This window comes from Anopheles coustani, chromosome 3, assembly GCF_943734705.1.
Source record: "Anopheles coustani chromosome 3, idAnoCousDA_361_x.2, whole genome shotgun sequence".
In the NCBI taxonomy this organism is placed as follows: domain Eukaryota; kingdom Metazoa; phylum Arthropoda; class Insecta; order Diptera; family Culicidae; genus Anopheles; species Anopheles coustani.
The window spans coordinates 54,663,995-54,687,484 of record NC_071288.1 but is presented as its reverse complement, the minus strand read 5'-3'; the positions used below and the strand labels follow the sequence as shown (position 1 = coordinate 54,687,484).

Below are 23,490 nucleotides of genomic sequence, written 5' to 3'. Positions count from 1 at the left end.
TCTAGCGGGGTAGCGTGTGCCATCAAGGCGCGTAAGGACGCAGCCGCCACCGGCAGCGCAGTGCAGTAGCTCCAGGTGTCATTCTTCTCTCGGGATTGGCTATTTGTAAGACGTTATTGGCCCTCCATAATATATCACTCTCTTTTGCGTTGTGCGTTCTGCGGGTTTCAATGGTTAACCGAACAAAAATAAAACACACACACACACCTGTAGGGACACACGGTTGATGACGTAGATGACTGATGTGTAAAAATCGGTATTAATAATTGGGTACAATTCCTAATCGTGCGTTTAATGTGAGAAAATTAAACCAACACACAGACGGCAAAACTAGACTAGACACAAACGTCGTGTCCCGCAACCGATAGGAGCGAACCGATAGGCGAATGATGCATTCGCGTGTATCAGTGACCGGAAGAGGGCCCCATTCTATACCAAATGTATTTAAGGGAGAAAGTACTCAATTCAATTGTAATCTTGTGATTGTAAAGTGGATATAAACGCGAGGAAAATGGATACACTATCAACTAACTAAAGGGGCTGTGTTGTGCGCGGGATGTAAATATGAGAAATCTTGAATAACGAGGTGAGGAAGTCGAACGATGTCTTTATGATTGAAGTATCCGCATTTTATTTGGCATCTCTCAACAACTATCGCTCGCTTATCGCGCCAACTGCTGCAACTCGACGGAAAAACTCCACAACTGCGATGGAGCACCGCGCCGACACTCGGACGCACCGACGTCCGTCTTCACCAGGTTCTCCAAGCACATGCCGGACACGGTGTGAACCAGCGTTCCGCCGTGCCGGTGCCATTCCTGCACGTCATCCTCGTCATGGGATCGGTGTTTCGCACTAGAACTGCCATTCCGTTTGTGGCACCGTTCTGCGTGAACAAATCCGGCCCGCACCGTTAAACAAACGTTGCCACGGTCCGTGGTTAGCTGGCCGGTGGATTTGTGTAGCGCCCAGTTCATCGCTCCATCAGGTCCACTGGCGGCTTCGGAGGATGGGCACTCCATCAGCGTGACGTCGTTCTCTGTGGCACGCTTGCGCGAGCGTGCTGCGTTCGCTTTGCCAGCGTTTGGTTTGACCGCGAGACACCGGTCACCGTGTCGCAGCTGGCCGAATGCGACGTTATTCTCGTTCGGTAGCTTCAGATCTAGGAAGACGTTCTGCAGATACCAGCTGAACTTGCGACAGTTTAGCCGACGGCGCAGGTCCTGCTGCTCCCGTACCGAACCGGCGTCGATGGGAATCGCTTGTGGGCGTGCATCGTAGAAGAAATTTTTGAACTCGTCCATCCACACCAAAGCCACGCGCTTGGTGTTGCTGAAAAGAAGAGCAATTCCACTTTAGCAGGTACGCACTAATATAGTTCAACCACAGTTCATCATAAAATTATCGCCTAAAATCTAATTGTGTGAAGAACCGACAATCTCCCATCTTACCGTAGATAAGTTAAATGACTTCCATCGGGAGGAAACGTGAACGGATGCTTTCGCCGGAAGACGTGCCCCACCCGGGAACAGGGCACCACCTCGACGTGCGCCCCACACATCCACGCCTTCAGTGACATCTCGAGCGACTCGCCACCCCAAATGTCCATACCCGCGTCGAATCCGCCCAGCTGCTCGAAAAGGCTCTTCGCCACAATAAAGATGCCGCCCGAGATGGCTGGACTGTAGAACGGAAGCGACTCGTCGTGGCCCCGATGCTCGAGCTCCTCCTCGGCGACGGGCAACCAGCGGAAGTGTAGGCTCCAGTCGAAGCCGCCCCGCAGCCTCGCACTGTTCGCCCGGTACTCGAACGATTCCGCATCGATAATGTCGATCACCGGACTGACGAGGGCCGTCGGATCGATCGAGAGCCGGTCGAGCAGCGGCTCTAGCCAGCCCCGGTTCACCTCGCAGTGGCTGTCCAGAAAGAAGAGATAGCTGCCACTAGCGTACGTGGCGCCTATGTTTCTGGAACGTATTAAACCTGGTGTGCCGAGAGATTGTAGCGAAAGATAGAAAGGTATGTTGAAATTTTATTTCCCATTTTTATTTACTTACTATGAAGAAAAGGATGATTTAGCTAACCTCTAACAATTTTCCGGAAAGTCTTAAAAATACCATATTTTTGTGCTTTTTTTTTAACATCAGATAGTATTGTATACACATTTTTCTTGAAATAACTTTTATTGAAGAATCCTTTTTTTGAATAAAAAATGTTTATATCGCTTACCAGCATTTTTCATTGAAAAAATAATGTTTATAGATAATTGTTATAGTCCTTTTCAGTTCTATATCTAGAATTTACAACTAAAGAAGTTCCTTAATTAAAGAAGAAGAATTTACAATTAAAGAAGAAGCCTTTAAATTTGTCTGTTTCCTAAAACTTGTTTTTCATCGTATATTAAATTTTTAGCAACCCTTTCGTGTTCCGTTAGTGATTAGAAAAAGTTAGATTGATTATATTTTTTGCATTTCGTCAAATGATGTGCTTTTAAAAATAAAATGAATGAAAAGACATGTCTCAACTGACGGGAATACAAAACTTGATAAATATAGGTAAAAACTACACATCCCGAACTTTTCAACGCAGTTATCGTTAATGAAAAAAGTAGTAAAAATACACACGAGATTACGGGAGTTTAAATTATTTAAATAACGTGCTATAAGTTATTAGTTTATTAGGTTTATAATAAGTTCTTAGTTATTTACTAGGACGATACATTAATATTACCTACAACTGGTGGTTAAAAGTGATAAGGTAGATACTTTAAAATTGGCTATGAATGGGGGTTAAAAAGCCTAAACATATTTGGTTTATCAAATGTGATAGAGATTTCGTTCGCTTTACCTTGGCGCACCGAATTCCTATAATACCGCACTAGCGGAATTTGGGTGAGCAGCTCGTAACTGTTGCCCGCATTACTTTGGGAGCCGTCGTGGTCCGCACTCGTCCGCCGGCCCGGCCTGTGCAGGTCGACGCTGCAGTCGTCGACTAGGATGATTTCGCGCAACAGATCGTGCGGCGTGCGCTGGAAGATGCTGGCGATCGTGCGCAGAAGTGCCGAGGTGGCTTCGTTGTGGAACGTAATTATCACAGATGTGGTACCGCCAGGGGTCGTGAGGTAGGTTCGCGCCAGGCAGCTGTAGGAGAGATAAGGGTAGAATTTTTGTAAAATTATTTTTGACATGTTTCAAGGTTAGACAGGTTCAAGCAAACACAAAGCAGGAGACAGATAATAAGCGAATACACTGGACGCTTCAAATCAAGATTGTATCAACATGAAGCACTGTGATGTGTGAACATTCTTGCGCTTGATTAACTTTTCACTCCATCTTTACCAAATTGGGAATGTTAAAAGTAGCGCACCCATTTCGCTGGAGATAAAACCAAATTAAATCATGCGTACAAATTCATGGTTGATTTCGATATAGGATGAGAGAGATTTTTAATTCACAAGTGAATTTTATAGTTTTTCCTTCCCAAACAATCTTAGTTCAAAACACAACAGGAACAATTCCACCTAATTTGCGTTTTATGCAAACCATAAAACGCGCATAAAAGGAATCCTTACATGTATGGATCTAAAATACCTTAGCTGCAAACAACAAACAAAATAAGCAATAAGGCAACATTCATCGACAGCAAAGCACCAAATAGAATGAATTTACGATAGACGACTGCCGATATCGCATTAAAATGAACCATTAGTATTCACGAAATTAGAAGCAAATTCATGCGTTGATTTTGAATTATAATTAGCCTGTGGCCTCGTCGTCCGCGTTGGTCATTGCTATAGGCGAGGCATACTGATAAACCTGTTTAACTAACTATTTTTTGGCATTTCTCTTGACGGCGAAAATTGTAAAACGATAAATTTCAAAGATAAGAAATAGGCTAGGTTGCTACATTTCCAGAACGTAACTCACCAGGAACACTTTACAATCATTCCTTGACCCATTTCCCCCATCTAAAAGTTGGTTGGTTTGGTTATGTGGCGCCACAACCGCTGAGTGGTCTCGGCCTGACGAAAATCCAAAAGTTCACTAGAATATAAATCATGCTTTGCCAAAATAAACACAACGCCACGCCACAGTTTTTTTTGTTGCACAAATGATCGCGCTAGGTAATTTTTTCATTGCAAGATTGGTGAAGTGTTTGCTTTATTTAACAGCTATATTTTTCTTCCCGCTCGTCTTTCGATAACTACGCGATCGGAAATGGTCGCGCAAGAATCCGACACGGTAAGGTTTCTCGATCGTCAATCAATTACGATGAGTTGCCAAACACTTGAAAATTCGTGCTGCGAAAATACGGCATGCACTCTGTGGGGTCTGGGGTGTGTGTTGTATGTTGTATGTTTCATTGATTTTGTTTTTCTAGTCGGGTCAATAACTCCGGAGGAAATTGCCAACAACACTACTATTACCGACCGGGGGTAAACCCCGACTCTTTCCTGCTGATTAGCGGAATGTTTCTCTGGTCTCCGTGTCCAACGAAAGGGGAGAGGGAGGCACGAGGTGCCTACCGTGGCGGATACTGGGCCAAAATGGTAAGCTGGACAGGCCGAGAAGCCCTGCCTGATTGTTTACAAATGCGCTCAAGTCGTGGCCACGGCGGTCGTTCTTTATCAGTGGCTGTAAAACTCTTGGGTGGGACATTATTTTATATTCGACATTCTACCGCGACTGGGAATGTTATGCCAATTTATTCCGAGAGTTACGCAAATCTCAACAGTGATTATCAGATTATGGCCGGCTTACGACCGGAATCGCTAAAATAAACGATCGTTAAATGGTAATTTTCTCAGGAATTCGTGAACGGTTTATGAATGAAACGAACCGTTTTAACGATCACTGATGGTCGTTCATCAACGGCTTGACTCGCGAATCCAACTGATATTAAAATATTTTTAAAGAACCATTTTTTATGTCAGAAAATATGGAGACTATCATTTCCCAAAGAATTTAGACTAAAACGTCATTCTTCCTCATTGTGTCTTTGTAACATTTGCCAAATGAAGGTGTAATATTTGGCGCGTCTAGTTTCTATAGTCGCAAACAAAGTGTTTGCATTGGTTGGTTTAATTTGATAAATTGCTTTAAAATGCTTTTAAATGCTTAAAATGAGTCTAGTGATTGGTAAGTGATAAGAGTGGCAGATAAGTGAGAAAGAGAAAGGATTGAAACTTATTAGCAGGAAGGAGTTTCAATTTGAGAAATTGGGCGTAGACTCAGTCGATCGGATAAAATCGTACGAAATTAGTTTAAAATAATGCGAAATATTGTGATAATGGCTTCAAGTAATACCATATCGCTTTCTAAATCAAATCTACTCTTGGTGTGCCAAACTGTAACGAAACAGTTCGGAAAATTTTACAGACCAATCTCAACATTATTCGGGCAAAAATGAACAAGGCACCATATCTGACCCCTGTGCATAATCAAAAACTAATAAAATTCGCCAGACTCAACATGGCTCGCCGGTGGAACGCGGTAAAATATTTGTGAAATTGAAGTTTTTTAAACCAATGAACTCAACTATATTTTGTTGAATTGTTAATTGTTTTAATGTTTGTTTATCAAATCTAGATGATCTTTTGCGAGTTTAAATTAGAAGGTCCCGACGATTTTACCGTCTATTCGCGAAATCCACGGAAGGGACCTGAGTACTTCTCCATATCTAATTTTATAGGAGGATATCTAATGGATTTTTTACTACAGGAAAGCTTAATGTGGCATTCATATCTTGTAAATGTGATATTGATGTTCTTAACAGCTATTTAATTCCGTTTTAACCTAGGAACCGTCGCGTTTGTTTCAACAAAAATAATGCGAGCAATCTAAAGCAAAATTTTAGCCCCTGTGGTGGCAAGCCCGCAGTCTGAATCTAAATCCTGTGGAAAACATCTGGAAAATCATTGTTTGACGGATCTACGCCAACAAAAAGTAATACAATTGTACTACTGATCATGGGAGGATATTCGGAATCATGGGAGGATATTGACAAAAGATATTTTAAAGAACTTGGTTGAATGTATGCCTAAAAAGATTTTCAAGGTTATCGAACGTGCTGGAGGACCTGATTATTTAAATTCAGAAAGTCTTCAAAAACATGAATATTTTGACACGTATCCAATAAAAATCATAATTGCGGCTATAGAAAATAGCCACTTAATTTCATGAATTTTAATTTATAATGGACTATTTTAAACGGTTTACCAAGAGAAATGTAGTTTTATCCCCCAGTTTACAAGTTACTTTCTACTTTTACAAGTAGAAACTGGTCTCAGTGTATTTCTACTATATCGAGCCTTGTCTCCGTTTTACGATATTTTTATGCACTGATATTTAAATTTTCCATGAAGAGAACTCTATAGTTTGACTGTCAGAATGTTATACAATTTTAAAAATGTATAGAATCTTGATCTTTTTCAATTTATATGTATATAATTTCTAATGTGATTGTAAATCGAACATTGGGAATTTTAAATCACTTTTCCACTCCTCATCCTTAGCCATCAATTTTAAAGCCATTCGATTTTTCCCAACTAAAACTAGCACCATGCCAAAGCCAGCATTCACTGCAATGGTCGTGTCACGACGAGAGTGCGAATCAGAACTGAAGCTGCTCCACATCGCGAATCTCCTTTCTGGTGGCAACTGGTGCGTAACGCTCCTTCGCAACACCCACGGGAATGCCGGTGGATCGAGCCAGAGCAGGTAAACCAGTAATAACAACCCCGCAGCCATTCCCCAAACTCGCTACTCACTTCGGATGGCGCGTGTCTGGAACGGAGCGATCGATACGCAACCGATCGCTGGCCGTCCGGTTGAAGTGGTGCAGCTCGAACGGGACCTCCGGCTCCGGCACGCCCCCGGACTGGACCGTGTCGGCGTGGGCTCCACCACCCCACAGCGCGTACACCACCGCGAGGCTAACGGTGAGATTCGTCTCGGCAGGATCCTGGTCCACCTTGCGGCGCACCTTCGGCATATGGTAGAGATACACGTTGTTCCAGTAGAAGAACAGGACACCCGACGCGACGATGAGTAGAAACCCGAGCGGTTTTCTGCGGAGCACCTTCATCGTACGGCCCGTTTACACATCGCGTTCGTTGTGGAAAATTAGCACCCGTGTACCATTTCGTGACCCGTCGGGCCCGTCGACACGAAATATGCGCAACGGCGCTGGGGCTTCCAACGGGACAAAGTGGCTCTTTGACCCAACGTTCGTTGGTGGCCACACAGCGTACCGCGCACTGCTGTAAGCCGTTTGCTGCAGGCACATCAATTGAGACTAATTTGCACTACTTTTTTCCCCTCTCGGGTTTGCGGTCCATTTAGAAGTGGCTCCCCCGGCTTCGCAAAAATGGTCACTGACGGAGGACTGTTCCTAGAGGCTTCTCGTGTTTGTTCTAACATGCAATCGCGATCGCTTCAATTTAAGCGCAAACACGCAAACACAACACGATACACGCACTTTGCGGAGTAAACATGACGAATGATCGGCCCCACGGATCGGGCTGCATCTTATGATTTACGAGGTTGCCAACAGCGGGTTGGCAGCGGCAAGCGATGATCATCCGACGCCACAAGCAGCGAGAGGCTGTTGACTTGCACCTAGAATCGTTCGAAAGGAGGCGTGCACTAATGGTACCGGATTGGAACGTTTTATCAGATTGGCAGCAAATTGAAGGGTAACTGATAAGATTCCGCGAAGTGGCCGCCTCGAAACCTAGACGACGACAAGCTGCACGATGTGAGCAATAAATTCACCCGCGTCGTCACTCTGTTTACATATATCGACTGCGTAATCGAAGGTCTTTCGTCCACCAGGAAAGGGTAGGTTTTTTGGTACTGGCCGATGCACGCACGCACGCGCGCCGATACTCACTCGCGGGTTCTTTGGACGAACTTTGGTGGGCGAAAAAAAACACACAATCGAACATTACCCGGGAGGCAGATTATAATTTTTTCTTTACACCACACACACAAGCAGTTCGAGCTGACACATTTCCGGGCACGGACTTTTACGGACACTTTTTTGTGGCCTCGTCTGGCTTGTTCGCCGCCCGTTTCCTGCGGGTATTTCCTTTATCGATTTCGGAAGCAGCAAAAAAAAAATCGACGGCAGTCTAATCACGTAACACGCGGTAATCCGGCGCTTCGCTCCGACGGGAAGCCTCCACCACGGTCGATGTCACCGTGATTCGCGAGGAGCCAACAGCAACAGCCAATGGTTCCCCTATCGGGACCGACTCGGGTGACGCGTGCAGGCCGGCGTCGCTGGCGCCAGAACCGATTGTCGTCGTCGATGTGAAGTGAGGGTTTTTTTTCGGGACGGATGGATGGTCCGTTTGGTGGACCGATAGTGTATGGCCGTTGGTAGGTCCAGCCCGGTTGCCGGCTCGATCGTAACTGTTTTTGTTCTCCCCCTCCGGTTGGCGGCTTAGGCTCCGCTGCGAGCTTCCACGAAAATCTAGCGTCGCGCGCGCGAGGTCTCGGCGGCCTTCGCGCTCATATTCTCTCCGTCGTCCCTGTTTCGCTCGCTCGGGTCGAGGGAGATCCTGGTGGGGTGGAGGGGATGGAGCGTTGAAGAAATGCGCGGCTTCGATCGATAGCGCGAAAGCGATCGATTTGTTTGCATACATATGCTTTCGCTTATTGCTCACCAGGGCTAAAAGGGTCGTGCGCGTACTCATCCCGGTGCTCTAGTAACGTCACTACAAAAATGTGCTCTCATTACTTGCCGGCAAACGTACGCCACTGAACTGCCCCCCCACCTCGGATCTCGGTGTGGGCAAGTGCCATTAGCGAAAGGGGAGCGATCACCATAGGGTTTTCCGGCGTTGATCGACACCCGGAGCGGTCGGGTTAGTTCAATCACGCTGCGCTGGAGCGGTGTCTCCCCGCCTGCAACCGTCATTTGACACCGATGCAGGAGGGTTGAAGGGATCCCGCGGTGAAAGGTGGCGGTGAGCGGTCTTCGCATCTGCCAGTGCAATTTTTAAACAGTGAGAATTGCTCGCAGATGCATCGAGCAAGGCTAACATAGCGTCGTTTACGATGCGATTTTCGATGGCCACGTTTCATCTGCTGGGTGTTTGTGCGCGATAAGCTGTAGCATCTCCACTAATGATGAAGATGCTGCTCACGTAACTGGTGCACCAGCCGTTGCATGGGGGAAGGGAAGGTGGAAAATTGCTCGGAAATTGGCGAGATCTGTTAAATTGATCTTACTTAATGAGTGATCGATTACAGTGAAAATGCAGTGCTAATTTGTGTTGATCGACACATGATCTCAGTTCAGCAGAAATCAAATGATAATCAACTGATTTGCCGTTGTGAACATTGAAAAAAATTACTTAAAAATATTAAATCATGCTCAAAGGATGATCCTATAGTTGGATACAGGTTTTATTTGGATTTTCTAAATACTTGCTGGAACACTGCTAAAAAAAGATTATACAATCTCATAGCATGAGTGTGTAAAAGAACATGAAATAAAAGATCAATTTAGTCAATTTTTAAGGATTGAAAAAAGTACATTTTTTTAAATTGTTTACGAAACATGTAGCAAATAAGCATTGTTTTTACGCTTAAACTTATCAATTGGAATGACAACTTCCAGTGAGTGCTGATTAGAAATTTGGAATATTTATGTTTTTCAACCGAAAATTGAAGTTTTCATTGAATCACATTGATAGAGTATATCACAAATATGTTTAAACTAATGGAACAAAAGGCCGTGTACATTTTTTCTGCCGAAGGCAAAGACGCTCAGGTTTATCATCGCAGTCTAATGTTGCTCAAGCTCAGTCCTTGCAAGTGAGAGTAAAAGTGTGGGGACTCGATCGCATCCCGCAGCATCGACCTGATAGCGTGTTGTTGTCAGTTGTAAATTGGTTGCCCTATCGACCGTTTGGTTTCACGTGTGGAGGGTTTTTTTCCAATTTGAGATGATGTTTTTAACTCTTCAACGATGCCGCTTATCTGTTAGCGTTGCCATACTTTCGGAACGAACGGTTGCTTACCGAGCACCTGCCAGCCGGCGACCCGCGATCGTCTTCGTTAATCGGTAGCCAGTTATAAGGCCAACATGTGAGGCTGGGTGAACGGCGGCCGGTGCTGCGGGATTTGTTTATAGATTTGAGCATATTTTTATTTGACTACACAACAGTCGACCAATGGATTGGAAAGTGACACCATAGCATCGGAGGATCAGCTCCGATCCGATGGTCAACAAATGAGTTTCCTATCGTCGCCATTCACGAGGAAGATCACTGGCTTGCCTGGCGTGGCCGTGGGTCTGCGGGTCAGGTGTAAAGCAAATTTGCATAGTTAGCTTCTCCGGGCTGAGCCATTTGCCTTCATCAGTCACATAAATGTGCTTATTTGACGTTTATCTGCACTTTTCGGCTTCGTCGACCACGCATTGCTGTGCGATGTTTTTGCCTTTCCGCTTTTGCCCCCGGTTGGACCTTCGTTTTTGTTGCCGTGTTTCTTGTCTGCCGCCTCATTGACGACGGCAAAACCTTCGCCAATATGTATTTTGGCTGGAGAAATAGTTTTTTGGTTTTAACATTTTGCGATGTAATTGACCATTGATTGCTTCCGGGTGCAGGTTTCAAAGTGTAGAGGAAATTAACGAAGGGGGAAAAGGTTAGACAATCCGACATGCAAGTAGTAGTAGTACTCCCGGAGTATTAATTTTCAAATATGCTAGTCTCACTCCATAGATCTATATAAAGTGGTTTAAATAGTTTAGCAGCATCGATTGCTCCCCATAAATTTCCTCACCACTTGCGAGCTTGTGATCCGATGCGAGGCAATTCGGCTTGGTACGCTTGAAAGCCACATGTGTTTTTCTAACCGCTCAGGTCTCTCGTCTACACTCCACAAATAACGCATTGCATTCTGCAGTGACTCGGCGGCAATTTGTTTAGGCAGAGATCACGTGACGGAACGTCCACGGAGTGTTTACTCGCGATATCCCACTGTTTGTTTCCGTTTTAGCGTCGGTGCACGGCGCGAGTGTTGATGATGGCTGATCCGGGATGATCAACGGATCGTCGCCAAAGGACGACGGGGTGTCTACGGAAGTGTAAATCTCGCACTACTCTTCTGGCGTTTACTTACGGTTGCGTATGATTTGAAGATTTCACTCAAGGCAAGCAAAAGGAAAACATAGAAAAAACACTTTTGCTTCCAAAAATAATGAAATCATGGTACCAAATGCAAATTTAATCCATGATGTAATGGGTGTATGACACGTTTTTGAAAAAATCGCTGAAACAGACCTACATAAATTCCAATTCATCCCTAATAAACGGATTGATCGAATTTTACTTTTATTCGTTTATCTTTATTGTCTGAAAGAGTGATTTTTGTTTGGTTCTTTTTTTATTATACGTTTAATGATTTAAGTTTAAGTTTAAAAGTTCCTAATTATCATGGCTTTACTGATTTGAATAATGTTAAATTTAATTTTATATTGAAAATGAATTTTCTAGTGATATCAGAGATTCCTCGTTAGGAATTTTATTGCTCAGCGGATTATCCTTTGCAATAAAACAGTTGTAAATAACAACTTAATAAACTAAAATCAATGTAAATTTTTGCAACTGTTTTATAGATGAAACGATGAAAATGCTGAGTCATTTTTAAATATTTTAACATTTATCTTTGATATATCATAAAATATACATATTTGTGTTATCTCAAAAAATGTTTACCAAATTGTTTTATGGTAGTATTATACTGTTTGCATTGCATGCAATCTATTTATTTATCGACAAATTAGAAATTATAATATTTACGGTTAGTTTATTTTTGCTTTCTCTTAGTTTACAGAACATTCGTTAAAGGTCAACCAACTTTATGCGCTGTTAAAAAGTCAGTATCTTTTGGTCACCGCATTGCAAACAACCGATCGTTGTTCCCGGTCTGTGCGGTTTGAAGATGTTCGCAATACACCCAGCATAATCTCGAGTGGTTGCTCTTTCTGTGTGTGGGGCAGACAAACAGTATACACTTTACTGATAAGAGTCCATTTAACGAGATGCTCGATCGTAACCAATATCCGTTTGTGTGCGTGCCTTGCCCCCAAAACGTGGTGCACTTGGATCCTCGTCTCGCGTTGCCCTGCGGTTGTGGAAACAAAACAAAACATAATAAAAACAGTCCTCAGCAGGCGCTGGATTGTCAATCGTTAGCGAACGAGCGGTTTGTTTGCTAGTTCCAGTTTCGAGGCGTTCTATCGGTTGTGTTGTACGCGTTCAAATTACTGGTAGATAATACTTACTTTGAAGTGCATTAGGTAAAGTGTGAAAATAAATTCTTCGTGGGCTGCAATCAATACAGCCATATAGTAGACAAATAACGATGAGTTCCGGAGTGGAACAACGACAAGGAGACAGCAAAACATCCAGCGTTTCAGTGACGATCAAGCCGATAGACAGTTTGGAATCCCGCGGATCACAGGTCGAAAGCTACGAAATGGCAAACGAAAATGCACCCGTGCCGCCGGTGACGCTGACGGTGGATGGCTTCGGTACAGTGAAGCATCCGAAGAGCGGTGCGGAAGAAACCGTGAAACGATTCACCTGGCAGAACCGCCATGGAATGTCGGTGCAGGTGATAACGTACGGTGCCATCATCACGTCGGTGAAGGTGCCGGATCGGGCCGGACGGGTGGATGATGTGGTGCTCGGATTCGATGACATTCCCGGCTACCAAACGAAAAATAATCCGTACTTTGGAGCGACCATCGGACGAATTGCGAACCGCGTCGGTGGTGGCCGCTTCATGCTGAATGGCACCGAGTACCAGGTGACGCGCAACTTTAACAATCGCCACCAGCTGCATGGAGGTGCAGTAGGGTTCGATAAGTACAACTGGGAGGCGCACGTAGACGGGACGATTGTGACCCTGTCGCACTTGTCGCCTGATGGAGACGAAGGATACCCTGGCGCAGTGATGGTCAGTGTGCGCTACCAGCTCACGGAGGACAATCGGCTTGAGGCTCTGTTCAAGGCCGTATCCACCCAACCAACGCCTATTAATCTGACTAACCATTCATACTTTAATCTCGCTGGCCATGTAAGTGATTTTTATAAAGTTTAAATCGTCTATTGATTTGGATGTTGAAACAAATGCATATTATAAAATTTACCATTACGATTGGTAAGGCTTTCGTAAAACATTCAAATGTAAAAAGTAAGGCACAAAGTACCCTTAATGCTAATAAAATCATCCTACGATTCATTTCAGGCAACCGGCCACGAGGAAATTTACCGCCATGTCGTCAGCATAAACGCCGATAAGATTACCGACACCGACAGCGATTCAATTCCGAGCGGCAAGTTTATCTGCGTCGGAGGAACACCGTTCGATTTGCGTATCCCGCGCGAACTCGGCCCGGCCATGTCAAAAACGGTGGCCGAGGGTTTCGACGATAATTTCTGCATCACCAAAGGCACCGAGCAGGGACGCACGTTTACGGCGCGCGTCGTCCACCCGCACAGTGGCCGTGTGTTGGAGGTCTACACCGACCAACCGGGTGTCCAGTTTTACACGAGCAACTTTATGCCGGATCCGAACAAGAATGTATGTTTCAGGCGGTTAATAGAAACGCTGGAAGGTCACAGAAAGGAATACTGACTAACGATTTACCATTCACGGTCTTTGTAGATTCGCCCTAAAGCAGTTAATGCGGCGGAGTATTACGATGTGACCCGGCTGGAGCCGGTCGTAGCGGAGGGTGCTAACGATCCCCCGATACGTGGTAAGGCAGGAGCAAAATACTTCAAACACGGTGCCTTTTGCCTGGAAACGCAAAATTTCCCTGATGCCATCAACCACGACAATTTCCCATCGTCCGTGCTGAATCCGGGCTCAGAATACGTCCATGAGGTAGTGTACAAGTTTGACGTTCTTCGTGACTAACTTTTCTCTGATAGGGTGAAGGTAAACCAACTAATAAAAAAAGATAATGTTTTGAACTTAAAAATCCTGAAATTACTATTCATTGATACTGCCGGACGGGTCTAATCGTGGAGGAATCCAGCTTTCAGCGGTTTTTAGCTGGAAGGAGAATGATACAACTCGCAATGAAAGAAGATACTGTTCATTCGACATTTATTATCTGTACTACCTCGGTTATGGCATGTCTTAACAATTAAATTAATATCTATTTCATATTCTATTTGTTTATAAACTCTGTACAATTCCTGTCGTTATTGTTATGAATGAGATGAAATCAAATTAAGAACAGATATTCATATTTTTTATACTATTGTATTGAAGAAGACACAAGTAGGACATCACACAAGTAGGATGCCGGTGGAAGTTAGGTGTAGCTCCGGTGACAAACGTAGCAAAATTGGCAAACTTAATTGATTTCAACTCTTTTTTGTGAATCAAAATAATGTGTAATTTGAAAACCAACACCTTTTTTTATGATGATAAGTACCACCACTTACCCCTGCATAGGTTTGAGAAGGACGAATGTATCTTAAGATAATAAATATATCATCTAACGAGAGGATGCATTGGAGGACTACTCTCCAGAACGTTCGCTTCCAAATCTGGATCCAACGGTCGCCATCAATTTCACAAAGAGGTACATCTTAGATTTCCCAACTAGCACTGTGTTGGTTTACAGCGCCAGCTATTAATCTTCTTCTTCTTAGTCTACGAGGATTTACACCAGTACGGCTGTTGAATCCAGCTTCCTGGGCCTTCGTAGGCTAACCTGTTGATGTAGACCACTATGGGTTAAGGTCCGGCAACTAAGGTCATACGCCCGCCAGTTATTAATGGTTGATAATGTGGTGAAACCAGCCAGTGCTACTTAACGGGCCTGATATTGTTCCTTACATACAACGGTCCCGAGAAATCACCTTAACGAAAGGTAATCGATACGCTTTGGAGATCTGTTTAATGTTTTTACTAGTGTTTTGAAATTCTTTCGAAACGCAGAATCATTCCGGCGTGGAACAACGTGTTGTAACACTTTAGAAACGTTCGTTCGTTTGTGTTTCGTTTTCACCTTACTTCTAATAATGATAAACATAAAAATTGATGGAAAAGATGCGATGTAAAATTTTTAAAATGTCATGATCTTTATGTTATTAGTTGGTAATCTTACCAACTTGGGTATCAAGAGACGAACGCATAAGTTTCGTATTAGAAGCGATAATGAAACTAAAAATAAACTAAAAAACCATCAACACTAGTGTTGTGGATTATGAATAATTTTTTAAGATTCATTGAATCTTTTGGAATTCGAACCGTTTATTTCGAACGTTTATGAATCTTTCATGGACCATTCACGAATCTCCATGATTCGTTGGCGTGGATCATGCGATAAAAAAAATAAAAAGGGGGTGCTTCTATCCACCTTTTTTTGCATCACTTTTCATCGGTTGATTAATCTCTCATTAAAAGATTAATCAATATCTCTGCAACGCAAAAAAACATTCAGATTCATGAATCTGAATATGAATTACACGACTCTAATCAACAAGCATCATCCGCGTCGAGTTCTCCCGTAGCTTTCCACTCTTGGGCGTTTGCTTTCGGCGGTAAACGGAACCGGAACTCCTCGGTAAAGTGATCGTACACGTTCTCGCCAATGTTCAGCAGGTCCACTGCGAGATTCTTTTCGTCCGGTTTCCACTCGCGCTCCGAGGGACCGGAAAAAAGTTCCATCCGAAGCAGCGTGACCATGGTCGGATTTAGATATCGCTTGATGCTGCTGAACAGTTGTGCTTTGGTGAGCTGAGGCCCCTTGGCCATTACCACTTTCTGGGGCGCAGCGGGCGGTGCGACCATGGTTATAGGTTGAGGCTTGGGCGGGGGCCGATCAAGCAGCTCCTGAACCATCCGCTTCAGTTCTATTATTTCGTTACTGTTTCGCTCCATTTTTTCCGCAAGGAGTGGATCAACCACGGGCGTTTGCGCTGGTACTGGCGCACGAACAATGGACCTTGACAGAGCATTATCATTGCCTGCATTGGTTGAGAATCGTTTCTCGGATTGTGGCTCATCTGGATCGATGCTACCATTGTGTATTTCGAGATATGTATGCGAGTCGCTGTCACTTGTGGGCTCAATTTTATGTATCATTTTGGCAGAATTCGATTTTAGCTGGAACGCTGATCGGTGAACGCGCGTCACCTGAATGTGTCGGTCGTTTTGGGTGGGAGCGGTCATGACCTGTATAAGCTTGCAAGGTGTATCGCTCTTGCCCGGAACTCTAATTTCTGAGTTAAGAATTTTGATCTTCTTCGGTGCGGGTTCCGGTGACAACTGTTGCCAACTTTCCAATGTTCCAACGGTTTCAAGCTAGTGGAATATAATGTTTACTATGAGTATACAAATTACCTATTGCTTGGTGATACTTTACCTTAGTTTGTTCTCTTTGCACCTTCGGTGTATATGATTTCAAGGGATTTCCTGTCCGTTCTAGTGTTTCATTACCATCCTCGTTCAACTGGATTTCCCCCGTCTCCAGATGCAGCACGCTACCATCGCTTTGCGGCATCAGTCGGGGTACAGCCAAGCGTGTCAGTCGATCGCACAGACTGTTCATGAACATACGGCGCTCAAAGTGCTCCTGACAGACGACCTTATTGCTCAGTTTGTCCTTAGGTAGGTCTAAAAACTCCGCACGATTCGCTAGCTGAACCCATTCCTTCAGCCGGTCCGGGTCACGGGTGGGGTAGCGAAAATAATGTAGTTCCTTCCTGGACGCGGTACCATTTTCGCACTCGCGAAAAGTGCACCGGCAGCCACCCATTTTGTGTTCAACGCGGCACTTGTTGCTGAAAACTACAAATTTGCACAAACAGTTTTACGTTTGGTCAATCGAGCGTCTTTTGATGCCGCCACTTTGTTTTGTTTATTCAAAGACCGAGGTGCAATCGAAAATAAAGGTAAACGAAGACGAATAAAATATTGACAACCCGCTAGGCAGCTCGAAATATCGTTCTCAAAACGTCCTCCGCGCGAACAAACGTCCTCCATTTTTGTATGGGGATGAAACAAAAGGAGGACGTTTTTCGAGCAATCGTCCTCCTTGTCCTCCTCACCATACAAAACTGCTCGATGTTTGTGTCATGGAGGACGTTTTTGAGGACGATTTGCTCGAAATTGCCTAGCGGGAAGCTGTTAAAAATCAGCGGTTATTTCTAAGCACCTTGCACATCATTCGGTGTTGTAGATATCTTGACTGGTATAAGAATCTTGATTTTTGAATCGAGCAGTTTCGGTTAATGCTCGAATGATAAAAAAAGATTAAAATGTTGGCGCGATAAAAAGAATAACTTTTTTTTACAAACCCATGCTGCATATCACGCGGATAGAATATGGGCCACGGAATTGTATGGCTGATATGGGCTTTACATGCGATGATGTCAAGTCGCGACGGCCCCAAAACCGATACCGACGATCTCGATGGTGATGACGCAATGGTCCGATAGTGACTGATAATGGTTAGATTAATAAAAACCGCTTGGTCGTATAGGGTGGGGTTTCATTGCCGTTCTAGTGCCGGTACGAGTGGTTTCGTTTCGAGTAACGAGCATGGATTTCTATCATCTTCATATGTCGGCACCATGCCAGGCTGTACGGCTGGTGGCCAAAGCTCTTGGGCTCCACCTGAACCTGAAGGAGGTCGACCTGGCGACGGACGCGCAATTCAAGCCGGAGTTTTTGAAGGTGAGCCCGAGGGCGGAAATGAATTGTCGGTTCCATTTATAGTGATGAGTGAGTGTTTCCCCCGTTCCCCAATCAGATCAATCCCCAACACTGCATCCCAACGCTGGTCGATAACGACTTTGTGCTGTGGGAGTCGCGTGCAATTTCGACGTACCTGTGTGAAAAGTATGGCAAAAACGATAGCCTTTACCCGCGCGATCCGAAAAAGCGTGCCGTCGTCAATCAGCGGTTGTTCTTCGATATGGGAACGTTGTACGGGCGCTTCTCTACCGCGTACTACCCGGTGTTGATGGAAGGCAAGGAACTGAACCATGAGCTGATGGGCAAGGTGGACGAAGCGTTCGAGTTTCTGGAAGGATACCTGGCCAAGACATCGTACGTAGCGGGCGATAAGCTTACGGTGGCCGATTTGGCCGTACTGCCGAGTGTGACGACGATCCAGACGATCACCTCGTACGATTTCAGCAAGTTCCCGAACATCCAGCGTTGGTACGGTGAGCTGAAGGAATCGGTTGCAGGATATCAGGAAATTTGTGTCGAAGGTGCCAACCTATTCCGAAAGACGTTCATGCCCTCTGCCAACTAAACGTGATCGTGAATGGTGGAAAGCAGTTCGCTAATGTTGTTGATTGATTTTCAATGGTTATCTTCTTCATTTTTTCAACGAGAGACTCCAATAAAATGAAAAGTGCACGCTTATAATAAATATGTCAATCACCGCTAAGCTATCCAAACGTGAAGTTCCGAAAGAATTATCCCCACCCCTATTGATGGCTCTAGGTGGATCAACCACTCGCCCGTGCTAGATCCACCGCTAAATGGATCTGTTTCGACGTCGTTTTCCCCAACCCTGCGGGGGGTACCCCCTGATAAACCGGCTGTTCCGATTACGATTAGATAAGAGGTGACGAAGAGGCACACGCACGCGATCGACGCTTCCCGTCGGGGTGCACCATTTAGCAGTTGGTGTCGTATCGTACCTGAAAGCGAAAGCACATCCCCACGGAGCGAAGGGTCAGGATGGTGCTCGATCTGTACTACAACATTATTGCTCCACCCTGTCGCATGGTGTTGTTGTTCGCGAAGTGGTTACGGCTGGAGCTGAACCTTATCGAGCTGGACGTGCTGAAACGTGAACACTACAAGCCAGAGTTTCTCAAGGTAAGGTTGAGTTCCCATGGATGGTGTGGATGCAAACTGTAACTCACCCGCATTGGTTCCCTTTCAGCTGAATCCTCAACATTGCATTCCCACGCTGGTGGACGGCGACGTGGTGGTGTGGGAGTCCAGCGCAATCCTCATCTATCTGGCGGAAAAGTACGGCAAAGATGACACACTTTACCCGAAGGATATTGCGCTCCGAGCGAAGGTGAATCAGCGGCTGTTCTACGATATCGGTACGCTTATGCGCAGCATTACCACCTACTACCATCCCATCCTGATGGGAGGCGAGGGTAAGCTGGAGGACTTCAAGAAGGTGCAGGACGCCGTCTGCGTGCTCGACCGGTTCCTCGGTGAGGGCCGCTGGATGGCGGGAGAACATATAACGGTGGCGGACTTTACCACCGCCGTGACGGTGGCCGCCCTCGATGGGGTGCTGAATTTCGACTTTTCCACCTACCCCAACGTACACCGTTGGTACGAGCAGTGCAAACGGGAGCTGGTTGGCTACACCGACATCACCAAGGAGGCGGGCCAGCGCACGCAGGCCTTTCTGGAGCGATTTCGCTCGATGCGGGCCGCCGAACAGCAGCAGCTGTTTGTCCAGTCGCAACAGGAACAACGGCCGCCGCAATACACCGAGCTGCAATCGCACAAGCCCAACGAAATCAATTGTGATAATGGACGGCGTAGTGGAAATCATGGTGCAAGTCATGGTGAGGATTCCAGTACCGCCGCGCACGAAACGGCCGCACGCGATTAACGACAACAACAACCCATTGAAGCTGGTTAACGTGACAATGTACAATCTTTATGCTCAAATCGACCAAAAACCTAAGACCAATAAATCGGACCCAAAAAAGTGTGCCGTCGTGCTTCTTATCGTACGATGGTACGAAAGAGATTCCGTCGAAAGTTTTCTGTTGGAGTTATTTTGTGTTTATTCGTCTATTCGGTTTTTTATTTCTGTCTATCGCCCGGTACCCAACACGCGCTATCTAATCGCCTGTTCCTGATTCGCCAGTCATCATCGTCCGTCACCGTACTCACCACCTGCATTTGATAAAAGATACGGCCACCGAGGGTCATGTGAAACACAAGGGTTTGAGGTGTTGAGTAATGGCTTATATTTCGAGTAGATGCAGTAAGCGGTGCAGTTGTTTGGTTGCATCTACTGTTGGTTTGCCAGTTGCCGCGATAAGCCGCCGATTATGCCGGTGGTGGTGGTACATCACATCCACATCAGGCGACGGTAGCAAGCAGAGCTCGGAGGTCCGTCTCAGCCTGCTTGTGCATCGCGTGCAGGTCGGGAATGTGCGTCGCCATTCGATCGCACCAGCGCTGCACATTCGGGTACGGTGCCAGATCGTACGGCATCCAGCTCAGTGAGGCAACGCTGGCGAACACGGGAAAGTCGGCAATCGTTAGCTTTTCGCCCGCGACGTACGTGCTTCCGGTGAGGAACATTTCCATCAGCTCGAGGCCACGCTTCAGCTTGGCGCTAAGTTCCGCCGAGATGGGTTGCTTGCGGAGGGAGGCCAGCATATTACCCATTGCGGCACCTTGCAGTAGCCCATTGTCAAAGAAGAGCCTCTGGTGGACCACCGTTCGCTCGGCAAGATCCTTCGGGTAGAGACTGTCGTCAAGGGCGTACTTCTCCGCCAGGTAGATAAGGATGGCGTGCGATTCCCAGATCGCTCGACCGTCGTCCACCAGCGTCGGAATGGTGCCCTGGGGGTTCACCTAGACGAGCGCAACAGTGATATTTAATATCCACTTCGAGACCTTACCAACCTCATGCCTTCTGTACACATACCCGTTTAAGCTCTTCCAGATCCTTCGGGTCGTATATGCTGGTCGGCTTATGGTTCAACTCCAGCCCCATATGCTTGATCAGGAATGCCGCTGACTGGCAGGGGAGCGAGCGGATATGGTAGTACAGATCCATCGTGGTCACCGATTCGAACGACACTGGAAATGTATGGAATAGTTTCTGCTCTCCGGCGCCGAACACACAGCGATAAGTATATTAAAAAGCTCACCAATACAAACCGTTTCTTCCTGTGCATTGTTAGAATCACTAATCAACGAAAAACTTATCGCATCGGCAGCGTACTATGGGTCAATTCAGTACAAGATGTGGTCAAAGTATTTTGTAAAATATATTAAATATATTATTATCAAATATATTAATACATATTAATACAAATTTTTATTAAAATTATTAAATATATTAATAACAATTTTTTACAAAAATGACAAAAAGTACAATAGTATATATATATGCAATAATAATAGGTGGAAAAATGCAAAAGGAAAATAATAGGTGGAATCACACACGGAATCGTTTAGTTTCAACGATGTTTTAAAAGAAGGAAATAAAGGGTTCAATTGGTGTAGTCGATTGGTGGTAGCAAAGGAACTTGAGAGTTTTCCCTCCACCTTCACCTGGCAAGTGATGTTGGTCATTCTTACAAGTCTGTTTAATTTAGTCGGGATACCTAATGATGGCTTTTACCCTGGCTATGCTATCATATGCAGCTTTAAAGTCAATAAAGAGATGGAAAGTATTTTGTTGATACTCAGATGCCATCATCTCTAGGACTTATCGCATGGTGAAGCCTGACTTATCTCCCTTTTTGTATATGGTGTAGATGGTACCGAGATTCCAGTCACACGGCATCGATTCGCTATCCTATATATCAGTAGACGAATTTCGCAGTTCGCATTTGGTAAGCACAATTATCGACAAATGTGAATGTTTTCGATAACGAGACGGGTTATATAAGACTCTCTCATTACTCTTGTTGACAGTATGCAATATGTATTGTCTTTGCAAATTTATTTGGATTGATTGTGTTTAAATGCTGGCTTGTCTCGCTCAATTTTTGTTTTTTTTTCAAATACCATACCCTATATCCAGAAGCGCTTATGTGTACGTGAGAAACTGTTTTTGTTGTTTGGAAAATTTTACCCTATTGAATACAAAGCGTAGCTTATATCAGATTTGTTTTCCTTGTTTTTTTCATTAATAGCATTTATTTTTTAAACACTACAATCTACAAATGAGATCGTATCCCGGAGAAAATACTTCTAGAACTTCTTCTTCTCACATTCGGCTGGAAAAGTATGCCTTGGTACCTTTGTCCAATTCCTTCCGGAACTCGGCGTAATCCGGCAATTCGGTCGTTACACGGGAAACCCACTCTCTAATGTGCGGATACGGCTCAAGATCGTACTTGAGCCAGTTGAAAGCCGTCACTGTTCCGAGCAGGAAAATATCCGCCACTGTTAGATGATCGGCGGCTGCGTACGATCGCTCGGTAACGAATCCTTCCAGCAGATCGATCGCCTTCTTCAGCTTTTCCATCTGTTCGTTGGACGGTTGTTCCTTTTTGAATACAAGTATGACAACGAACAGGAGGTTCCTGTACAGGGTACCGATATCGAAGAACAGCCGCTGGTTGACGACAGAGCGCACATTGGGATCTTTCGGATAGAGGGTGTCATCTTTACCGTACTTTTCCATCAAATAAAAGACGATTGCGTACGACTCCCACACAACATGTCCGTTGTCCACAAGCGTGGGGATGACGGCCTGTGGGTTGAGCTGGCGAGTAACGAGAAGATCGCTGGTGCTATAAATCCATATTTAACTACAAAATACGCAAAAGTCGCTTCATTTACTAACCTTACTCAGGGCCTCCTTCTCAACCGGATTGCGTAAATTAATTCTCTTTAAGTTCAGGTTGATTCCCAATTTCTTTGCTACTAGCAACACGCTTTGACACGGCGTCGAAAGGATATTGTAATATAAATCCATTCAGAATACTCTGGGTTTCCGCGTGTTGCGTTTGCGTCGTGTTGTGGGAAAACGGTCTGATTGATGAGCTACGAATGTTTGGTTGTCATTATATACCGGTACCGGTGGGGGCAGACCAGGATGGTACCAACACCCAACCAGATATAGATCCAAGTTGTAATATCTACGCGTCTCAAAGCTCACGATGTTGGCAACCGCGATGAGCTACACCAACACCAGCGATATTGCCGGCGTTTTGCAAATACATACATTTTTGATTCGATACGGTTTGGGGTACGCGATTCATTCCAACGGATTTTTTGTCGTATGAACATACCTAGGAACCTGCAAAAATTAGAAATTACCACGTATGTGGTTCAATTTGACAGCGTCACTAGGAGTGTATAGCGTAGTATAACAAGAGAGTTTAGTCACAATACTTGCAAATGAATTCAAGATAAGTGGTTGCACTCTGTAATGTGCACGAATAAAGACTGATTCGCACGTCGGCAAGTGCAAGTGCAAGTAATCAGGCAAGTGGCAAGCAGCCGTTCGCACTGTAGCAAGTACTTGTCGGTAACTAAACCACTAAACCAAGAAAACAGAAAGTTATGAAATGTAATTTACCATGATTTGATCTCTTATACATAAAAAGATCGATCATTGATGTAACAAAATAACATTTCTGTAACATAAGTCGTAAGTTATCCTTAAAAAATCACGAAAATGAAAAAGGTTTTGTTTGACAACTTTTAATTACACGAGTTGTCAACCAATACAAAATACATGCCACTTGTTCCTTGC

The 23,490-nt window shown here is 44.9% G+C and overlaps 7 protein-coding genes across 8 annotated transcripts; 3 read left to right on the top strand and 4 right to left on the bottom strand.

Moving 5' to 3' along the window:
- Positions 1–662: 662 nt before the first annotated feature.
- On the bottom strand, positions 663–7,301 carry LOC131263016 (polypeptide N-acetylgalactosaminyltransferase 16-like). The gene is made up of 4 exons (XM_058265145.1): positions 6,770–7,301; positions 2,848–3,140; positions 1,452–1,983; positions 663–1,332 (listed from the first exon to the last, which is right to left on the bottom strand). The coding sequence occupies exons 1-4, from the start codon at positions 7,084–7,086 to the stop codon at positions 663–665; spliced, it is 1,812 nt and encodes a 603-aa protein (XP_058121128.1). The 5' UTR covers positions 7,087–7,301.
- A 4,823-nt stretch (positions 7,302–12,124) lies between these two features.
- LOC131260193 (galactose mutarotase-like) lies at positions 12,125–14,138 on the top strand. Of its 2 annotated transcripts, none has more exons than XM_058261870.1 (3): positions 12,125–13,100; positions 13,272–13,607; positions 13,761–14,138. In XM_058261870.1, the coding sequence occupies exons 1-3, from the start codon at positions 12,384–12,386 to the stop codon at positions 13,944–13,946; spliced, it is 1,239 nt and encodes a 412-aa protein (XP_058117853.1). In that variant the 5' UTR covers positions 12,125–12,383; the 3' UTR covers positions 13,947–14,138. The 2 variants fall into 2 exon arrangements, with proteins under 2 accessions (XP_058117853.1, XP_058117852.1); XM_058261869.1 differs by having other exon boundaries at positions 12,134–13,100; positions 13,692–14,138.
- Positions 14,139–14,147: 9 nt separating this feature from the next.
- LOC131260194 (uncharacterized) lies at positions 14,148–16,893 on the bottom strand. The gene is made up of 2 exons (XM_058261871.1): positions 16,411–16,893; positions 14,148–16,349 (listed from the first exon to the last, which is right to left on the bottom strand). The coding sequence occupies exons 1-2, from the start codon at positions 16,801–16,803 to the stop codon at positions 15,522–15,524; spliced, it is 1,221 nt and encodes a 406-aa protein (XP_058117854.1). The 5' UTR covers positions 16,804–16,893; the 3' UTR covers positions 14,148–15,521.
- A 685-nt stretch (positions 16,894–17,578) lies between these two features.
- On the top strand, positions 17,579–18,412 carry LOC131261548 (glutathione S-transferase 1-like). The gene is made up of 2 exons (XM_058263612.1): positions 17,579–17,723; positions 17,800–18,412. The coding sequence occupies exons 1-2, from the start codon at positions 17,589–17,591 to the stop codon at positions 18,307–18,309; spliced, it is 645 nt and encodes a 214-aa protein (XP_058119595.1). The 5' UTR covers positions 17,579–17,588; the 3' UTR covers positions 18,310–18,412.
- Positions 18,413–18,743: 331 nt separating this feature from the next.
- On the top strand, positions 18,744–19,647 carry LOC131263007 (glutathione S-transferase 1-like). Its single transcript, XM_058265133.1, has 2 exons — positions 18,744–18,884; positions 18,952–19,647. Exons 1-2 carry the CDS (start codon positions 18,744–18,746, stop codon positions 19,645–19,647), a joined length of 837 nt encoding a protein of 278 aa, XP_058121116.1.
- A 187-nt stretch (positions 19,648–19,834) lies between these two features.
- On the bottom strand, positions 19,835–20,840 carry LOC131261464 (glutathione S-transferase 1-like). The gene is made up of 2 exons (XM_058263504.1): positions 20,701–20,840; positions 19,835–20,627 (listed from the first exon to the last, which is right to left on the bottom strand). Exons 1-2 carry the CDS (start codon positions 20,830–20,832, stop codon positions 20,127–20,129), a joined length of 633 nt encoding a protein of 210 aa, XP_058119487.1. The 5' UTR covers positions 20,833–20,840; the 3' UTR covers positions 19,835–20,126.
- Positions 20,841–21,993: 1,153 nt separating this feature from the next.
- Positions 21,994–22,707, bottom strand: LOC131262999 (glutathione S-transferase D5-like). The gene is made up of 2 exons (XM_058265121.1): positions 22,576–22,707; positions 21,994–22,494 (listed from the first exon to the last, which is right to left on the bottom strand). Exons 1-2 carry the CDS (start codon positions 22,705–22,707, stop codon positions 21,994–21,996), a joined length of 633 nt encoding a protein of 210 aa, XP_058121104.1.
- Positions 22,708–23,490: the final 783 nt, after the last annotated feature.

Coding starts and splice junctions, on each gene's coding strand:
- LOC131263016 (XM_058265145.1), bottom strand. CDS start 7,086: ATGAAGGTGCTCCGCAGAAAACCGCTCGGGTTTCTACTCATCGTCGCG. Junction 3,141..6,769: donor CCAGACACGCGCCATCCGAA/GTGAGTAGCGAG, acceptor TCTCTCCTACAG/CTGCCTGGCGCGAACCTACC. Junction 1,333..1,451: donor AGTCATTTAACTTATCTACG/GTAAGATGGGAG, acceptor TCTTCTTTTCAG/CAACACCAAGCGCGTGGCTT.
- LOC131260193 (XM_058261869.1), top strand. CDS start 12,384: ATGAGTTCCGGAGTGGAACAACGACAAGGAGACAGCAAAACATCCAGC. Junction 13,101..13,271: donor ACTTTAATCTCGCTGGCCAT/GTAAGTGATTTT, acceptor GATTCATTTCAG/GCAACCGGCCACGAGGAAAT. Junction 13,608..13,691: donor TGCCGGATCCGAACAAGAAT/GTATGTTTCAGG, acceptor CGGTCTTTGTAG/ATTCGCCCTAAAGCAGTTAA.
- LOC131260194 (XM_058261871.1), bottom strand. CDS start 16,803: ATGGGTGGCTGCCGGTGCACTTTTCGCGAGTGCGAAAATGGTACCGCG. Junction 16,350..16,410: donor TGCAAAGAGAACAAACTAAG/GTAAAGTATCAC, acceptor ATATTCCACTAG/CTTGAAACCGTTGGAACATT.
- LOC131261548 (XM_058263612.1), top strand. CDS start 17,589: ATGGATTTCTATCATCTTCATATGTCGGCACCATGCCAGGCTGTACGG. Junction 17,724..17,799: donor TCAAGCCGGAGTTTTTGAAG/GTGAGCCCGAGG, acceptor TTCCCCAATCAG/ATCAATCCCCAACACTGCAT.
- LOC131263007 (XM_058265133.1), top strand. CDS start 18,744: ATGGTGCTCGATCTGTACTACAACATTATTGCTCCACCCTGTCGCATG. Junction 18,885..18,951: donor ACAAGCCAGAGTTTCTCAAG/GTAAGGTTGAGT, acceptor GTTCCCTTTCAG/CTGAATCCTCAACATTGCAT.
- LOC131261464 (XM_058263504.1), bottom strand. CDS start 20,832: ATGGATCTGTACTACCATATCCGCTCGCTCCCCTGCCAGTCAGCGGCA. Junction 20,628..20,700: donor ATCTGGAAGAGCTTAAACGG/GTATGTGTACAG, acceptor GCGCTCGTCTAG/GTGAACCCCCAGGGCACCAT.
- LOC131262999 (XM_058265121.1), bottom strand. CDS start 22,707: ATGGATTTATATTACAATATCCTTTCGACGCCGTGTCAAAGCGTGTTG. Junction 22,495..22,575: donor AGAAGGAGGCCCTGAGTAAG/GTTAGTAAATGA, acceptor GTTACTCGCCAG/CTCAACCCACAGGCCGTCAT.